The sequence below is a fragment of the Phaseolus vulgaris genome, chromosome 8 (genome assembly GCF_051622355.1).
Source record: "Phaseolus vulgaris cultivar YP4 chromosome 8, ASM5162235v1, whole genome shotgun sequence".
NCBI lineage: Eukaryota > Viridiplantae > Streptophyta > Magnoliopsida > Fabales > Fabaceae > Phaseolus > Phaseolus vulgaris.
In genome coordinates this window covers 3,857,474-3,870,400 of record NC_143505.1, presented here as the reverse complement: position 1 = coordinate 3,870,400, position 12,927 = coordinate 3,857,474, and the positions used below count along the sequence as shown (strand labels likewise).

General features: G+C 30.2%; 2 protein-coding genes across 2 annotated transcripts; both read left to right on the top strand.

Annotated features, from left to right (window-relative positions):
- Positions 1-358: 358 nt before the first annotated feature.
- On the top strand, positions 359-4,766 carry LOC137826751 (plant cysteine oxidase 2). The gene is made up of 5 exons (XM_068632889.2): positions 359-963; positions 2,975-3,087; positions 3,314-3,476; positions 3,922-4,143; positions 4,457-4,766. The coding sequence occupies exons 1-5, from the start codon at positions 747-749 to the stop codon at positions 4,579-4,581; spliced, it is 840 nt and encodes a 279-aa protein (XP_068488990.2). The 5' UTR covers positions 359-746; the 3' UTR covers positions 4,582-4,766.
- Positions 4,767-9,849: 5,083 nt separating this feature from the next.
- Positions 9,850-12,871, top strand: LOC137826607 (WRKY transcription factor 72A). Its single transcript, XM_068632629.2, has 4 exons — positions 9,850-10,091; positions 10,524-11,042; positions 11,330-11,443; positions 11,674-12,871. The coding sequence occupies exons 1-4, from the start codon at positions 10,044-10,046 to the stop codon at positions 12,610-12,612; spliced, it is 1,620 nt and encodes a 539-aa protein (XP_068488730.2). The 5' UTR covers positions 9,850-10,043; the 3' UTR covers positions 12,613-12,871.
- Positions 12,872-12,927: the final 56 nt, after the last annotated feature.

Genomic DNA, 12,927 nt, shown 5'->3' with positions numbered 1-12,927 from the left:
CATTCATTCTTATAAGAAATATTTTAAAAAAACACATTTGAAATGTCTTTTCCATTATAATAACAATAAAAAAAAAATTTCTCAAATAACAAAACTAATATCTATATAGGGTGTAATTCATTTATTCTTTCACTAATTTTACAAAAAGAAAATTGAGAAAAGCAAGAGTGTAAAAGTGCAGCATGAGTAACAAATAAAGTAAAAGAGGTGTGAGAATGTAAAAGAAGTGAATTCCATAGCAATAGATATTTAGATATGTATTGATCAGAATCCACTGTTTCTGTAGCCCACTGAAAATCTGAACATAGCCCCTGGTTTTCAGTTTTACTTTCCAAACCACTCTCTTTCTCTCTCTCTCAATCTCACCTTCCTCTGTCTTATCCATTCATTCCCCTGCTCCTTTATATCAAACATGCAACATTGTTTCATCATTCAAATGTGTCATTCTTCCCACTCTCTCTTCTTCTTCTCCCTAATGCTCTTTTTCATTCAACTTCTTAAACCTTCCATAAAGAAGTCACTGACTTAACTCACAGTACACTTTCCATTTTTTCTCTGTTTTTTCTGTTTTCTTTTCCATGTTTTTCTTCTTCATGGTGCCCTTTTCTGCAAACTCTCTCACTCTTTTCTCGTACCCATTTTCCATAATTCTATTTCATTCCCGATTATATCAATAGTTCTGAGATCAGACTTGATCCCGAGCCAAAGTTTGTATTTTTAAGGTGTATGCTCTGCATTCAATAAAAATGGGGATTGGGAGGAATTTGTCTGAGAGAAAGGGGAGGGAGTTGCGTGAAGAAACGAATAACAACACCAACAAATCGAGGAAGAACAGGAGACAACGGCTGAGGAAGATGTCCATCGGACAGAGATTGTTTCAGACTTGTCATCAAGTGTTTGCTTCGACCAGCCCTGGGATTGTCCCTTCTCCTCAACACATTGAAATGCTTCTCTCTGTTTTAGGTATGTGGAGTGTTCCCACTATATCTGCAAATTCTGCATTCTTTTCATTGGGATTTCATTTTGATAATTGCCATGATGAAAACTTGTGTCTGGGTTAAACATAAAATTTCAATTCTAACAATTTTTTTTTTTGGTTTGATTGCAATTGCTGACACATTCAATGTGATCACAATTCAAAACTTTCATAAAATTATAGGAAAAACACATTTAGCATTTTTAACAAGGAATCAGAAAAAAAGAAGAATCATTTTGGTGATTTTTGTCTCAATTTGATTGAATTTTGCATTTTATTTTGATGGGGTGATTTTTTTTTTTTTCCTGGTAATTACCAGGCCATACAGGATTTGCTTTTACATCATATTGCAATTATTGAACTGGTAGCAAATGGAATAAGTTACTCAGTGCACTTATATCTTAGTATAAAAAATTATTATGTTATTAATCTTTTAATTATTATTTAACCATTTTTTTCTTATTTATAAAAAAATATTTATTATGTAATTAATTTTTTATCATTATTTAACCATTCTTTTTTTTCCTCCTCATCTCATTTGTATATAAAAAAGAAAACTTTTAAATATAAACAAATTTAACTTTTTTTTATAATATTTTTCTTAGATTTCTCTTACTATAATTTTTTTTTTACCTTTAATTATATCACATGGCAATAACAATACTTTTAGATATATATATATTTTTATGAAGTAGAACAATGAAGTATTCATCTTATTAATTAAAACATTTAATTGGGGTTTATTTATTTATGTTTTTTTTTTACTTTGTTAAGATATTTTATACCATCTTAATTGAATATCATTCCACATGGTAGTATCTTTTCACATTAGGGTTTAAAAGTTACTTAAAAAAAAGAAGACAATTTATCTCTCTAAATATAAGAAAAAAGGGTCATTGTTTTAGTTAGTTTTGTCTATCAAGATTTTATGGTGTGAAGTTTTTTAAATTATAAGTCCAATTTCAAGGACTAAGAAGACCATAAACATAGTATTATAAATTCAATCATTGTCATTAAGGTATTTTTTTTTATTATGACTAAACCTACATATGGTATGAATTTATTATATTAAAATATATAATTATATTATTTTATGAATAATTAATTAAAAATAATATAATATAATATATATATATATATATATATAATGCATTATTATTTTTTAATTATTTTAGAATAAAAAATATTAAATTATTTATTTTATTAAATAAGTAAATAATTTTTTATTTATTAGAAGATAAAATTGTTCCATTAATGATGACACAAATATTGTATTTTTATATAATAATATAGACAATTATTAAAATAAAAATATTATTAAATTAAAAAAATTTCATAAAAATAATCATAAATAATTTTTATAATTTTATTTTAGGTGACTTTTATTTATTTTGCACATTTTTTTATTATGTGTAGTTTTAATTTAAAAAATGGTTATTTAAAATGTGAAATGATAAAAATGATATTTCTCTTTAATGGTATAGATGTCAGTTTCTCTCTTCTTCTTGTTGTGAGTTGTCATTGCGAGATTAATTGAGTGACTATATACCCAGAGAATAATCAATCATACTTCCTACTAGAAAGTTACCCTTCTATAAAAAAAATAATAAAAAAATAATTTATATATATATATAATAAATAGTTGTCACCTAAATTTTTATCTTTGGGCAAATAACTAAATTAAGTTATAAAAAAAAATATTAATTAACATTTCAATTGAAAAATTATGTAATCTTTTAATATATCTCTCTAGTTTCAATTTTTTTTATTTATTTATTGTCTCGTATTTATCTTTAAAAAATAGTTTTTATGATTAATTTTAAAAAACTAAAATAACTAAAACACCAAAGCATAATCAAATACTCTTTTATACATTCAAATATTTAATCATTCAAATAATTCTACCAATATTTAATTCCATTTCTTTTTTCATTTTTCTTAATTAACTTTATACATTAAGATAAGCATACTTAGTTACTGACTGTGTTGTGGGTGCAGATGGAATAAGTCATGAAGACGTTGGCTTGAGACCTGACATGCCATGTTTCAACACCAACAAAAGGACCCCAAAAATTACATACCTGCACATTTATGAATGTGAACAATTCTCGGTAATTTAGCTATTCATCATTCAGAAAAACTTCTTTGAATATTGATACAAAAAAAGAACTAAGTTATTGTTTTGTTTAACAGAACATTTTATCATTGAAATGATATCATTTTGTCTCTTTTATCTTTTCTTTTCTTGCAAGTGTTTATTGGAGAATTGTTTTGTCACAGTGCTATTTTGTTGGTGTGTTAGGTTATCTATTTATTTTTAATTTCTCATTACTTCAGATGGGAATATTCTGCTTACCACCTTCTGGAGTTATCCCTCTCCACAATCACCCTGGAATGACTGTTTTCAGCAAGCTTCTTTTTGGAACCATGCATATCAAATCTTATGATTGGGTAACTGACTTGCCTCCTCACATGTCTACCATGGTCAAACCATCAGAAAGTGAGTGTTTTATTGTTTTATATCTATGTTTTACAACACTATATATACACATATATATTATAGAAGATTTGTACAAATTCTTTCACAATTGAACAGAACACACAACCTCATTCCACAGTGTTTCCTTTACGAGGTTTGCTATTTAAGGAAAAAAAATACCCATATATAGTATATATGAATACAATATTTTATATATGATTGGATTAAAATAATAATATATTACACATCTACACTATATAATTGTTCTTTCTCCTTGTCTCCTTCCCTCTTTTTTCCATTTTAAACAGTTAAACAATGATTGCACTGTGAAACAAGAATGAATGAATCACAGTCATTGTTTGAATGCAGATGCAAATAATTAATGTTCTTATCTCCTCTTTTGATATACATAATTTCTAGTTGTTTGGTTAATAAATGTATAATAATTTGCATATTGTGATTGCAGCATCCCAGACTTCAGATATGAGGTTGGCCAAAGTTAAGGTTGATGCGGAATTTGATGCTCCTTGTGACCCTTCTGTTCTTTATCCTAACGATGGAGGCAACATGCATTGGTTCACAGCAGTTACAGCATGCGCGGTTCTAGATGTTCTTGGTCCGCCATACTCTGATCCTGATGGCAGAGACTGCACGTATTACCAGAATTTCCCCTTCTCCAACTATTCAGGTATCTTCATATTCTTTCTGCAAATACTGTAAATACTGTAATTTAAAGGTTCTAGAATTTTATAGGCTGTTACAAATTATGGGTGTCCTGTTATAGCTTTACATGTTGCATCAATGAGTTATCAATAGCCGTCAGATAATTTTGGATTAGAACTGTTTTTGAATTGTACACAAAGGTGGTTTGAAATTTATAGAACTGATGTTGATGATATTTTCCTCTACTGTATATAGTCCTTTATTGACATTATACTTTACTTTATTATAAGTGTACTTTCATTTGCATAGAATGATTTGAATTTTTTCAATGGTTTCAGTGGATGGAATATCCATACCAGAGGAGGAAAGAAAAACATATGAATGGCTTCAAGAGAAAGAGAAACCTGAAAATCTTAAAGTAGTTGTAAAGATGTACAGCGGCCCAAAGATTGTGGAGAACTAATGTTGTCTTGTCACCCAACATTTTCCTGTTGTAGTGGCAAATGTTGCTGTAGATCATTTGTCTTATTCTATCTATTTATGTCACCCTTTTGTCCTCTAGTCAAACTCTCTCTATCTTGTTACTACATTTTTAGTATTTTTTTGTTCTTTATGCAATACGAGACCCTAGATTTTGTTTTTGGTTCATTTGTTCATTTAATTATGGTCATGTACATAGAAAAAAATCAGGAAAGGACAGAATGGGATGCTTAGATTGGGAAATAGTATCACTAAGAAGGCCGTAGCAATACCAAAGCTCAGAAAAAGGGTATGAAAGTCAACACAATTATCAATAAACTTTTTTAACATATAATGAAAACTACGGGATAAAGAAAAGAAGAGAATCTTATATTCCAATTTGGGATGAGATTAAGAATAAAAAGAAGTTCAATGTTAATATTAAGAATAATTTATATTTATTTATACTTTTAAATCTATCATTTTTTCTCTATAATGATTTTTCAATTAAATAATAATAAAATAAACATTTAAACTTTATTACTTTTGATCTAATATTTGTTTTTTTTATATTTTAATTTATATTCTTTTGTAGTTTAATATTACATAAAGAAACTATATTCTAAATATTTTTTATATTTATCTTGTATATCTTAATTATTTTTAATCTTAGTGCGCATAAATTTGAGTAAATTAGTTATCTTATAAATTACTTGTTCATTACTAATCTTATATATTTATTAGATTCAGTAAACTTGTTTCCTTAACTGAGACAAGAAATGTACACCATATTTCAGTTCTTCTATTTTTATAGTGAAGTATGAATTGGGTTCAAATATTTATATATATTATCCATAAATAAATTTTATAAATTTGACAAATTAAGGTTCGCATTGATAAATAATTTATCTCGCAATGAGGTGCTTGTGAAAATTGACAAATAATTTATACATATTAATAAATTATGATTTTTTTTCCAAATACCTAGAATCTTATACTCAATTAAAAAAAATTACAAAAACAAAAATCAAATCACATTAGGAAGAATGATAATAAACGTTTGATAGTATAATTATGAATTACATATGGATGAGTATATGACATTAACTAAGAGTGAGTATGACTTTAACTAAGAATATAAGAACGAAGTTGATGAACTTTTACAATTTATTTGGTAAAATGGTCTTGAATTACACATGGATGAATGCATGTTGCATTAATCGAGAATATGAAAACGTAATTGATGATTTTTTACAATTTGTTTGGCAAAATGAAAGACCTATTAAAGGAACATGTTACTGTTTATGTTTTTATTGTTTGAATCAATTGATCAGAAACTTGGAGAGAGATGTGACCAATTATTTATATTTGATATTGTTAAAAGTTACACAATATAGACAGGACATGGAGAAGTATTAGACATGTCAATTGTGTTTCAAACAAAAATTTTTGATGAAAAGATGAACGATTGTTCAAAGGAGATGATACATGATGTCGAAGAAGAACATTTTGCAATGTATGATTCTTTAAAGTCTCATTGGGAGCAACCATTGTATTCAAGTTACACTACTTTTACGAGATTGTCAATGATTTCAAGATTATTTAGTCTAATAGTAAGAAATGAATGGACAAATATAAGTTTCACATCATTGTCGGAGTTGTTGAAGTAGATATTTCCACAAGGAGATGTGTTATTATCTAATTGTAACTATGAAACTAAGATGATATCATGTTTGATGAGTATGAATATAGGAAGATACACACATGCCTTAATGATTGTGTATTATATAAAAAAATGTTTGCAACATTGAATGTGTGTTCAATATGTGGGTTATAATGATTAAAAAAAATTGACAGAGTGCTAAGGAAGAAATATAGGGTCTCCCTTGCTAAGTTGTTATGGTATTTGCCAATAATATCTAGATTTAAAAGATTGTTTGTCATACGAAAGAATGAAAAAAGCCTAACAATATGTGCAAATAATAGGAAATGTGATGGTCTTCTTCAACATTTAGTTGATTCTATAAAATGGAAAAGAATTGATAAATTCTTATGGGAAATTATGTAGTAAACATAATTCATGACAATTTTGTTGGTCATTTACAATGTGCTTCCTTATTATGCATGAGAAAATATGTTGTATGACAATGAACAAGTTAGCAAACAACTTGATATTGATGACGGTGAACAAGTTAGCAAACAACTTGATATTGATGACGATGATGATGACAACAAGATGACAAAAGTTGTAGATGATCCTATAATTCAACTTTTGACTATATTACCAAAGTTGAAGAGGAAATCCTTGTAACTATTCCAAGGCATCAACGTTTTTGGAATGAATACTTTTTTTGTTCATCTATACATTTTCCTACCACACATATTAAAAATTATCGAGGAAACTTTCATGTTAAACATTTCGGTCATACAACTTTGGACAACATAACTCATATTTCCATTTATGTTTCTTAATATTATTATAATTACATTTAACCAACAATTTCACTCACTTAGGTACATTAACAAATTGAGTATAAAGTAGGGAAAATTAGAAGTATATAAATTTGTTAGAATAAAAAAAGCACGAAGTGTGCTACGAGCATCTAACCTATTTATAAAGAAATGAGATTATCCTTTGATATGTACATGTAAACATGTGGCCATTCGGCCTCCCAGCCTATTCCACATCGTGCATTCCAAAACAACTAGTGACATCCTTTAGTAACCATTACGTGATAATTATGCGAAAATCACGATCAAGAAATGATTGAGCATCATTGGACCATATCCATACACGTTTATACAACTTGAGACCCAAACCTTTGACTACAGATAGACAAGCCCCCATCATGTCTAAAGTAATAAATATCGTACCCAAAATATCATTTCTCTTTGATCCATAATTGACTTCAGCGTCAGAATATCTTTTCAGGATTCCTTCCATAATACTAAAAAACATTAGACCAAGACAACCAAAACAAAACTAAAGAACAATTACCGGCAAATAAGAAAGTTCTGTTCATGTAAAAACATTAACGATTGTGCAAATTCCTCTTCGACATTTTCTCTAGGAGTTTTAAGGTTTATAGTTTGTGATTGAGTGTTTCTAATTTGTTTATTGGAAAATGACTATGCATATTAATTTATGACATCACAATCTCTCATTAAAAAATACTAATGGACTCATTACGTGTGGTGTCTTTTCCCATGCATGCAATGACACTAAGACGTTAGCGTGTTAGATGAACCTTAAAAGGTTTTGTATTTTGGAATTGAAAGACCAAATAATTCTGGGACAATATTCAAACATGGAATAAGTCCTGGAAAAGAGGGGCAGGGTAATGAAGATAATAATTAGTAATAACTTAGACCAGTGAAAAAGGTGAAATAGGACACGTTAACCCTTGACAACTAATACTGGTTCACCATTGGGTTTGAACCAATCAAATAAATTAAAACTGCATAATGGAAAGGGTAAAACAGTTGGTACATAAAAATGGAATATTTTGAAGAGGCATATATCTTTATTAATATCCTATGCCCATATGCTTGAAATATTTATTTAAGGGTTAAAATGTGACTCTTTCATAGTTATTTAATATAATTAAGCCTTAAAAACGCATGGAGTTACTTAACGGTTAACTCATGCATATACTTGTATGCATTCACACTATAAACTTATTAATTATCACGTTGACACCATTATGAGTTTTTATAACATATCCAAATTATTTTTTAATATGTTTCAAACGACACTTCTAATATTGATATTCATATACACACACCACAACTTTATCTTTCCTTCACCCCATTTTTCTTTTGTTTATTTTTCTTCTGTTATTATATTACATGACCTATAATATTTCTTTTTGTATAAAATACACATCTATCATTTTTTTTGACGTTGACTGTATCTAAAACAATTGAAAGTTGATCAGATCCCGAGACATACATTTTGGGGTTACTCGCAATTTTAAAAGCATGTAGTTAACCAAACATTGACGTTATTTAAAAAATAATGTAAATAAGTAGCTTCTTTGTAATGCACCGATAGACATACAATGTTTGATTGGGAAGAACAACTTGAACATATGTAACAGTGACAGTAATCAACGACCGAAAACTAAATTGTTCTTTTGCAATTCTACTGTGACCCTTGTTTCCAACCTTTGAAAACCTGCTTCAGTTATTTCTTCATATGAACATCTGATTTTATGTTCAATAAATTACAAATTTTCAGTAAATTTTTGGTTTTATATGAAAGTAATATAACTTGAAATACTGAAAATTAATGTATTTCATATTTTTTAAAATTATATTAAAACTGTGTTAGAATTGTCAAAAATCTAATAACACTGCAAGAAAATCATGAAATAGAAATCAATTTTAGAGACAAAAAATAATTAGTTGTTATTGACTAAATTAGAAACCATTTTAAGGATTAAATAAATTTTTGTTTTCTAAACTAGTTTCTATTATTGTTAAATGGTTTCTAAATTGGTATCTAATTAACAATCAAAGTTTTTGCTACCAAATTTAGAAACTAAATAATTGATAGTTAAAACCTTGATAGCTAATTAAATACCAATTTGGAAACTATTGAACAATAATAAAAACTAATTTAGAAACTATTTTTTTTTTGTTTAGTTTCTAAAATGGTCCCTAATTTAGTTACTATTGCAACTAATTATTTTGGTCTTTAAAAATTGGTTTTTATTTGATAATTTTCTCATAGTGTAAATATTTTTTAAATTGTATATTTCACCGATACGTGTCGGTATTCAATACGTGTTCAGCGAGTGTCGGTATTCGATATGTATATCCGACACAGACACACTATTTAATAGACGTATCCGAACCTCATAGATTAATAGTTTAATCAACTTGAACATAAATGATTTAAAAAAGCATATTACTGTATTGGAATTGTTCATTGTGTTGAGACAATGCATTGATGGAAAGCCAGTCAATGGCAGTGGACAGTGGAGGAATAGTTTAGAACCATGCAGCGTATGGACCGCGTAATAAGGCTACACCATTGACAAATATTCAGAGGTCTCACTCGCCGCCATGGCTAATAACTGGTTACATGTTACAACTTTGACCACACACCCATGTGACGTCCTCTCATCAGTACCAAGCTTCAACCATAATATTAATCAATGCACAATTTGTGTGCCAACATTATTTATGACTCAGATTTGGAGACTAATTAATTAATTTAACCTTTCAATAAGTAATATAAAACTCCCACAAATTATCTTAGCAATTCGGTGTTGACATTTGAAGGGGGTGGCTTCGTAATGGTGTAGAGCTCTGGGATTTCTATTGTTTAATTATATTTATACCGTGTCTACCTTATAGTCGATTGGTTTGTAATAGGGTATTGTTGTATATTTATGGGATTTATATGTGTGTGAGATTGAGGGTGTTCTACTTAGAGAAATAGTAATATTGAAGCAAAAAATGTCTAGCCCTGGTAGTCCAAAGATAGAAGAGAAGAGAATTACAAAGGTACATGTGCTACTCCTTTTCCTTCCCAATTCTTTCTTCTTGTGAAAACTGTACTATTTCTGAACAATTTTTCTGTATCTTGTACTCATGAATATCCTTTTAACTTTAATTGTATATACTTTTCAGTCTCAGGATGTTTCTATACATCTTGTGAATCAATAAATTAACTCTTAACACAGAATTATATGAAACTTTAGAAAGATTTCTGTTCTTTTAATGTAGACCTTAAATAGAGCAAGCAATTATACCATTGTATGAAAATACCACCCAGTAGTTTGATGATGAAAATAAATCAAAATCCTATCTTGATCTAATTTTAAATTTATTGGCTTTGAAACATAATTTTGTCTTGTGCTATTGAGTCTGTGCTGGTGATAAATTGAGGAATCAAATAGCTGATTATTGTAATTACTGTGGTGTTTTGAAATCTAGGAAGATAAAGTCAAATCTGCTAAAACTGAGATGGGTGAGGTGAAGGAAGAAAATGAGAGATTGAAGAAGACGCTGGAAAGAGTAGAAAAGGATTACCACTCCCTTCAACTCCGTTTCTTTGACATCCTTCACAAAGATGTTTCAAAGAAGGGTGTGGTTGATTCATCTACTTCCCATGAAGATCAAAGTGAAGAGCCCGAGTTTGTCTCACTTTGCCTTGGAAGGACTCCAACGGAGCCTAAGAAGGAGGCAATAATTGGAAACTCCAACAAACCAACAGAAAAAGAGGTTGGACCCAACCTTACTCTTGGATTAGACTCCAAACACCTGTTGGAGATGGAAGTTGTGTCTGATTTAAGTCCAATGAACAGCTCAGAAGAACCAAAGGAAACGCAAACAGAGGGAACATTGTCAACAAATCAATCAGCAAAAGTGATAAATGTAAATACTGACATTTCAGATCAAATGCCAGCCAAGAGAGCAAGGGTATCTGTGAGAGCTAGATGTGATACTCCCACGGTTAGTGTCAGAGAAGAATAATGGCACATCTTTTATTAATAATCATAAAAATATTGCTTTGTTTTTAATTGTTTTCAAAATCTTGTGTAAGAAACGTTAAAAACAATAGTTTTTTTTAGAACAGTGAGAAAGAAAAATGAAAAGTGATCTTTTTCTTAGTATTTGTGAAAACAATCAAACATGCCTGCACTTTTATTTTCATTCTTGTAAACTAATTGCTTTTAATGGTATACTTTTGTTATTCTTCTTGTCTAATAGCTATCCTTGTACTTTTGGTATTCAAACAGATGAATGATGGGTGTCAATGGAGGAAATATGGACAGAAGATAGCAAAGGGAAATCCATGTCCGAGGGCATACTATCGTTGCACAGTTGCACCAACATGCCCAGTTAGGAAGCAGGTATATAGTTTAAACGTGAATGCATTGTAAATTTAAAATATTTTTATATAAACATCAGTTAAGAATTCAGTCCATGGTCATACATTAATGAAAAAGATAATACGAAAATAGTGCATCCTTATCGAATATCTTTGTAAAAATATACAAGCTCATGTATACATGTGCATTAGTATTGTTGTATAATAATTGAATTTGTCTCAGATCCAAATTTAATGCATAAATGACTTCAGGTGCAAAGGTGTTCCGAGGACCTGTCCATCTTAATCACAACCTATGAAGGGACCCACAACCACAAACTTCCAGTCTCAGCCACAGCCATGGCTTCAACTACTTCTGCTGCTGCTTCCATGCTATTGTCAGGTTCTTCAACATCACACCTTCCAAGCCACATTTCTGCATCTTTTGGAAATGCTCCTACCACACTACTAAATGGTCTAAGTTTCAGTGACCAGTTTCATGAATCAAGAGCCAAACAAATCTTCTCACCACCAAACCATGCCTCATCACATACGTTCTCAACAATCACTCTAGACCTGACTTCTTCAGCTCCTTCCTCCTCATCAACTCAGTTCCACCATGGCTTACCTTCAACCATGGCTTCAATTTCAAACCCAAGATCCTCAGCTAGTCTCAGCTTTTGTTCACCGGAGCATAACTTCATACCATCCATTTGGGGTAAGGGGTTCCATGACAATGGCACAACCACAACACCAGTTGACAGAGTCCCCACAAGGCCAATTATGCAGCCAAATAATTTCCTACAACATTTCTACCAACAACGCATAACAAGCCAAACTCCCTCCAGAGAAGCTTTGGCAGAAACAATAACCAAAGCAATCAGCACAGACCCGAGTTTTCGTTCAGTAATAGCTGCTGCAGTTTCATCAATAGTGGAACATGGATCAAACAGTGGTAAACAAGAGGTATCAGAGGATATTCTTGGTTCAGGGTTGAACTTGAAACTTGGGGAGCATCATCAATCGGCTTCACCAAACCCCTTGAACCAGAACGGGAAAGGATGCTTAACAGGCTACTTCAAAAGTTTATCCTCCAAGAGTTCTGAGTCTGGAAACGTCCTTCTTCTCCAACCACCATTGCCGTTTTCTTTCTCCAAGAGTGTCACAAATCAGATCAATCGCTATGTTCCAGAAATGAACACGCATCACTAGCTTTGTTTCCTCTTTGACGTGGCCAAGGTTCAAGATCCTATTATTTCACGTCAAAATAGGACCCCACTAACAAGGGATTAAGTTTATTAGAACAAAAAGAACGGGTAGAAATGAATGTTGTCTCCCTACAATCTAGTTATTCGATGTCATTTCATCAATATATATTTGTCTTATCACAAACAAATTTGGTGCTATTTTTGTAATACTCGAGCAACTGCTCATAATCTATAAGCAACCTACTGCAGAAATTACTACAAAAGCCTAGTACAGAAATTACTACACCATATCTTGTAAGCACCCACATTGTGTTCGTGT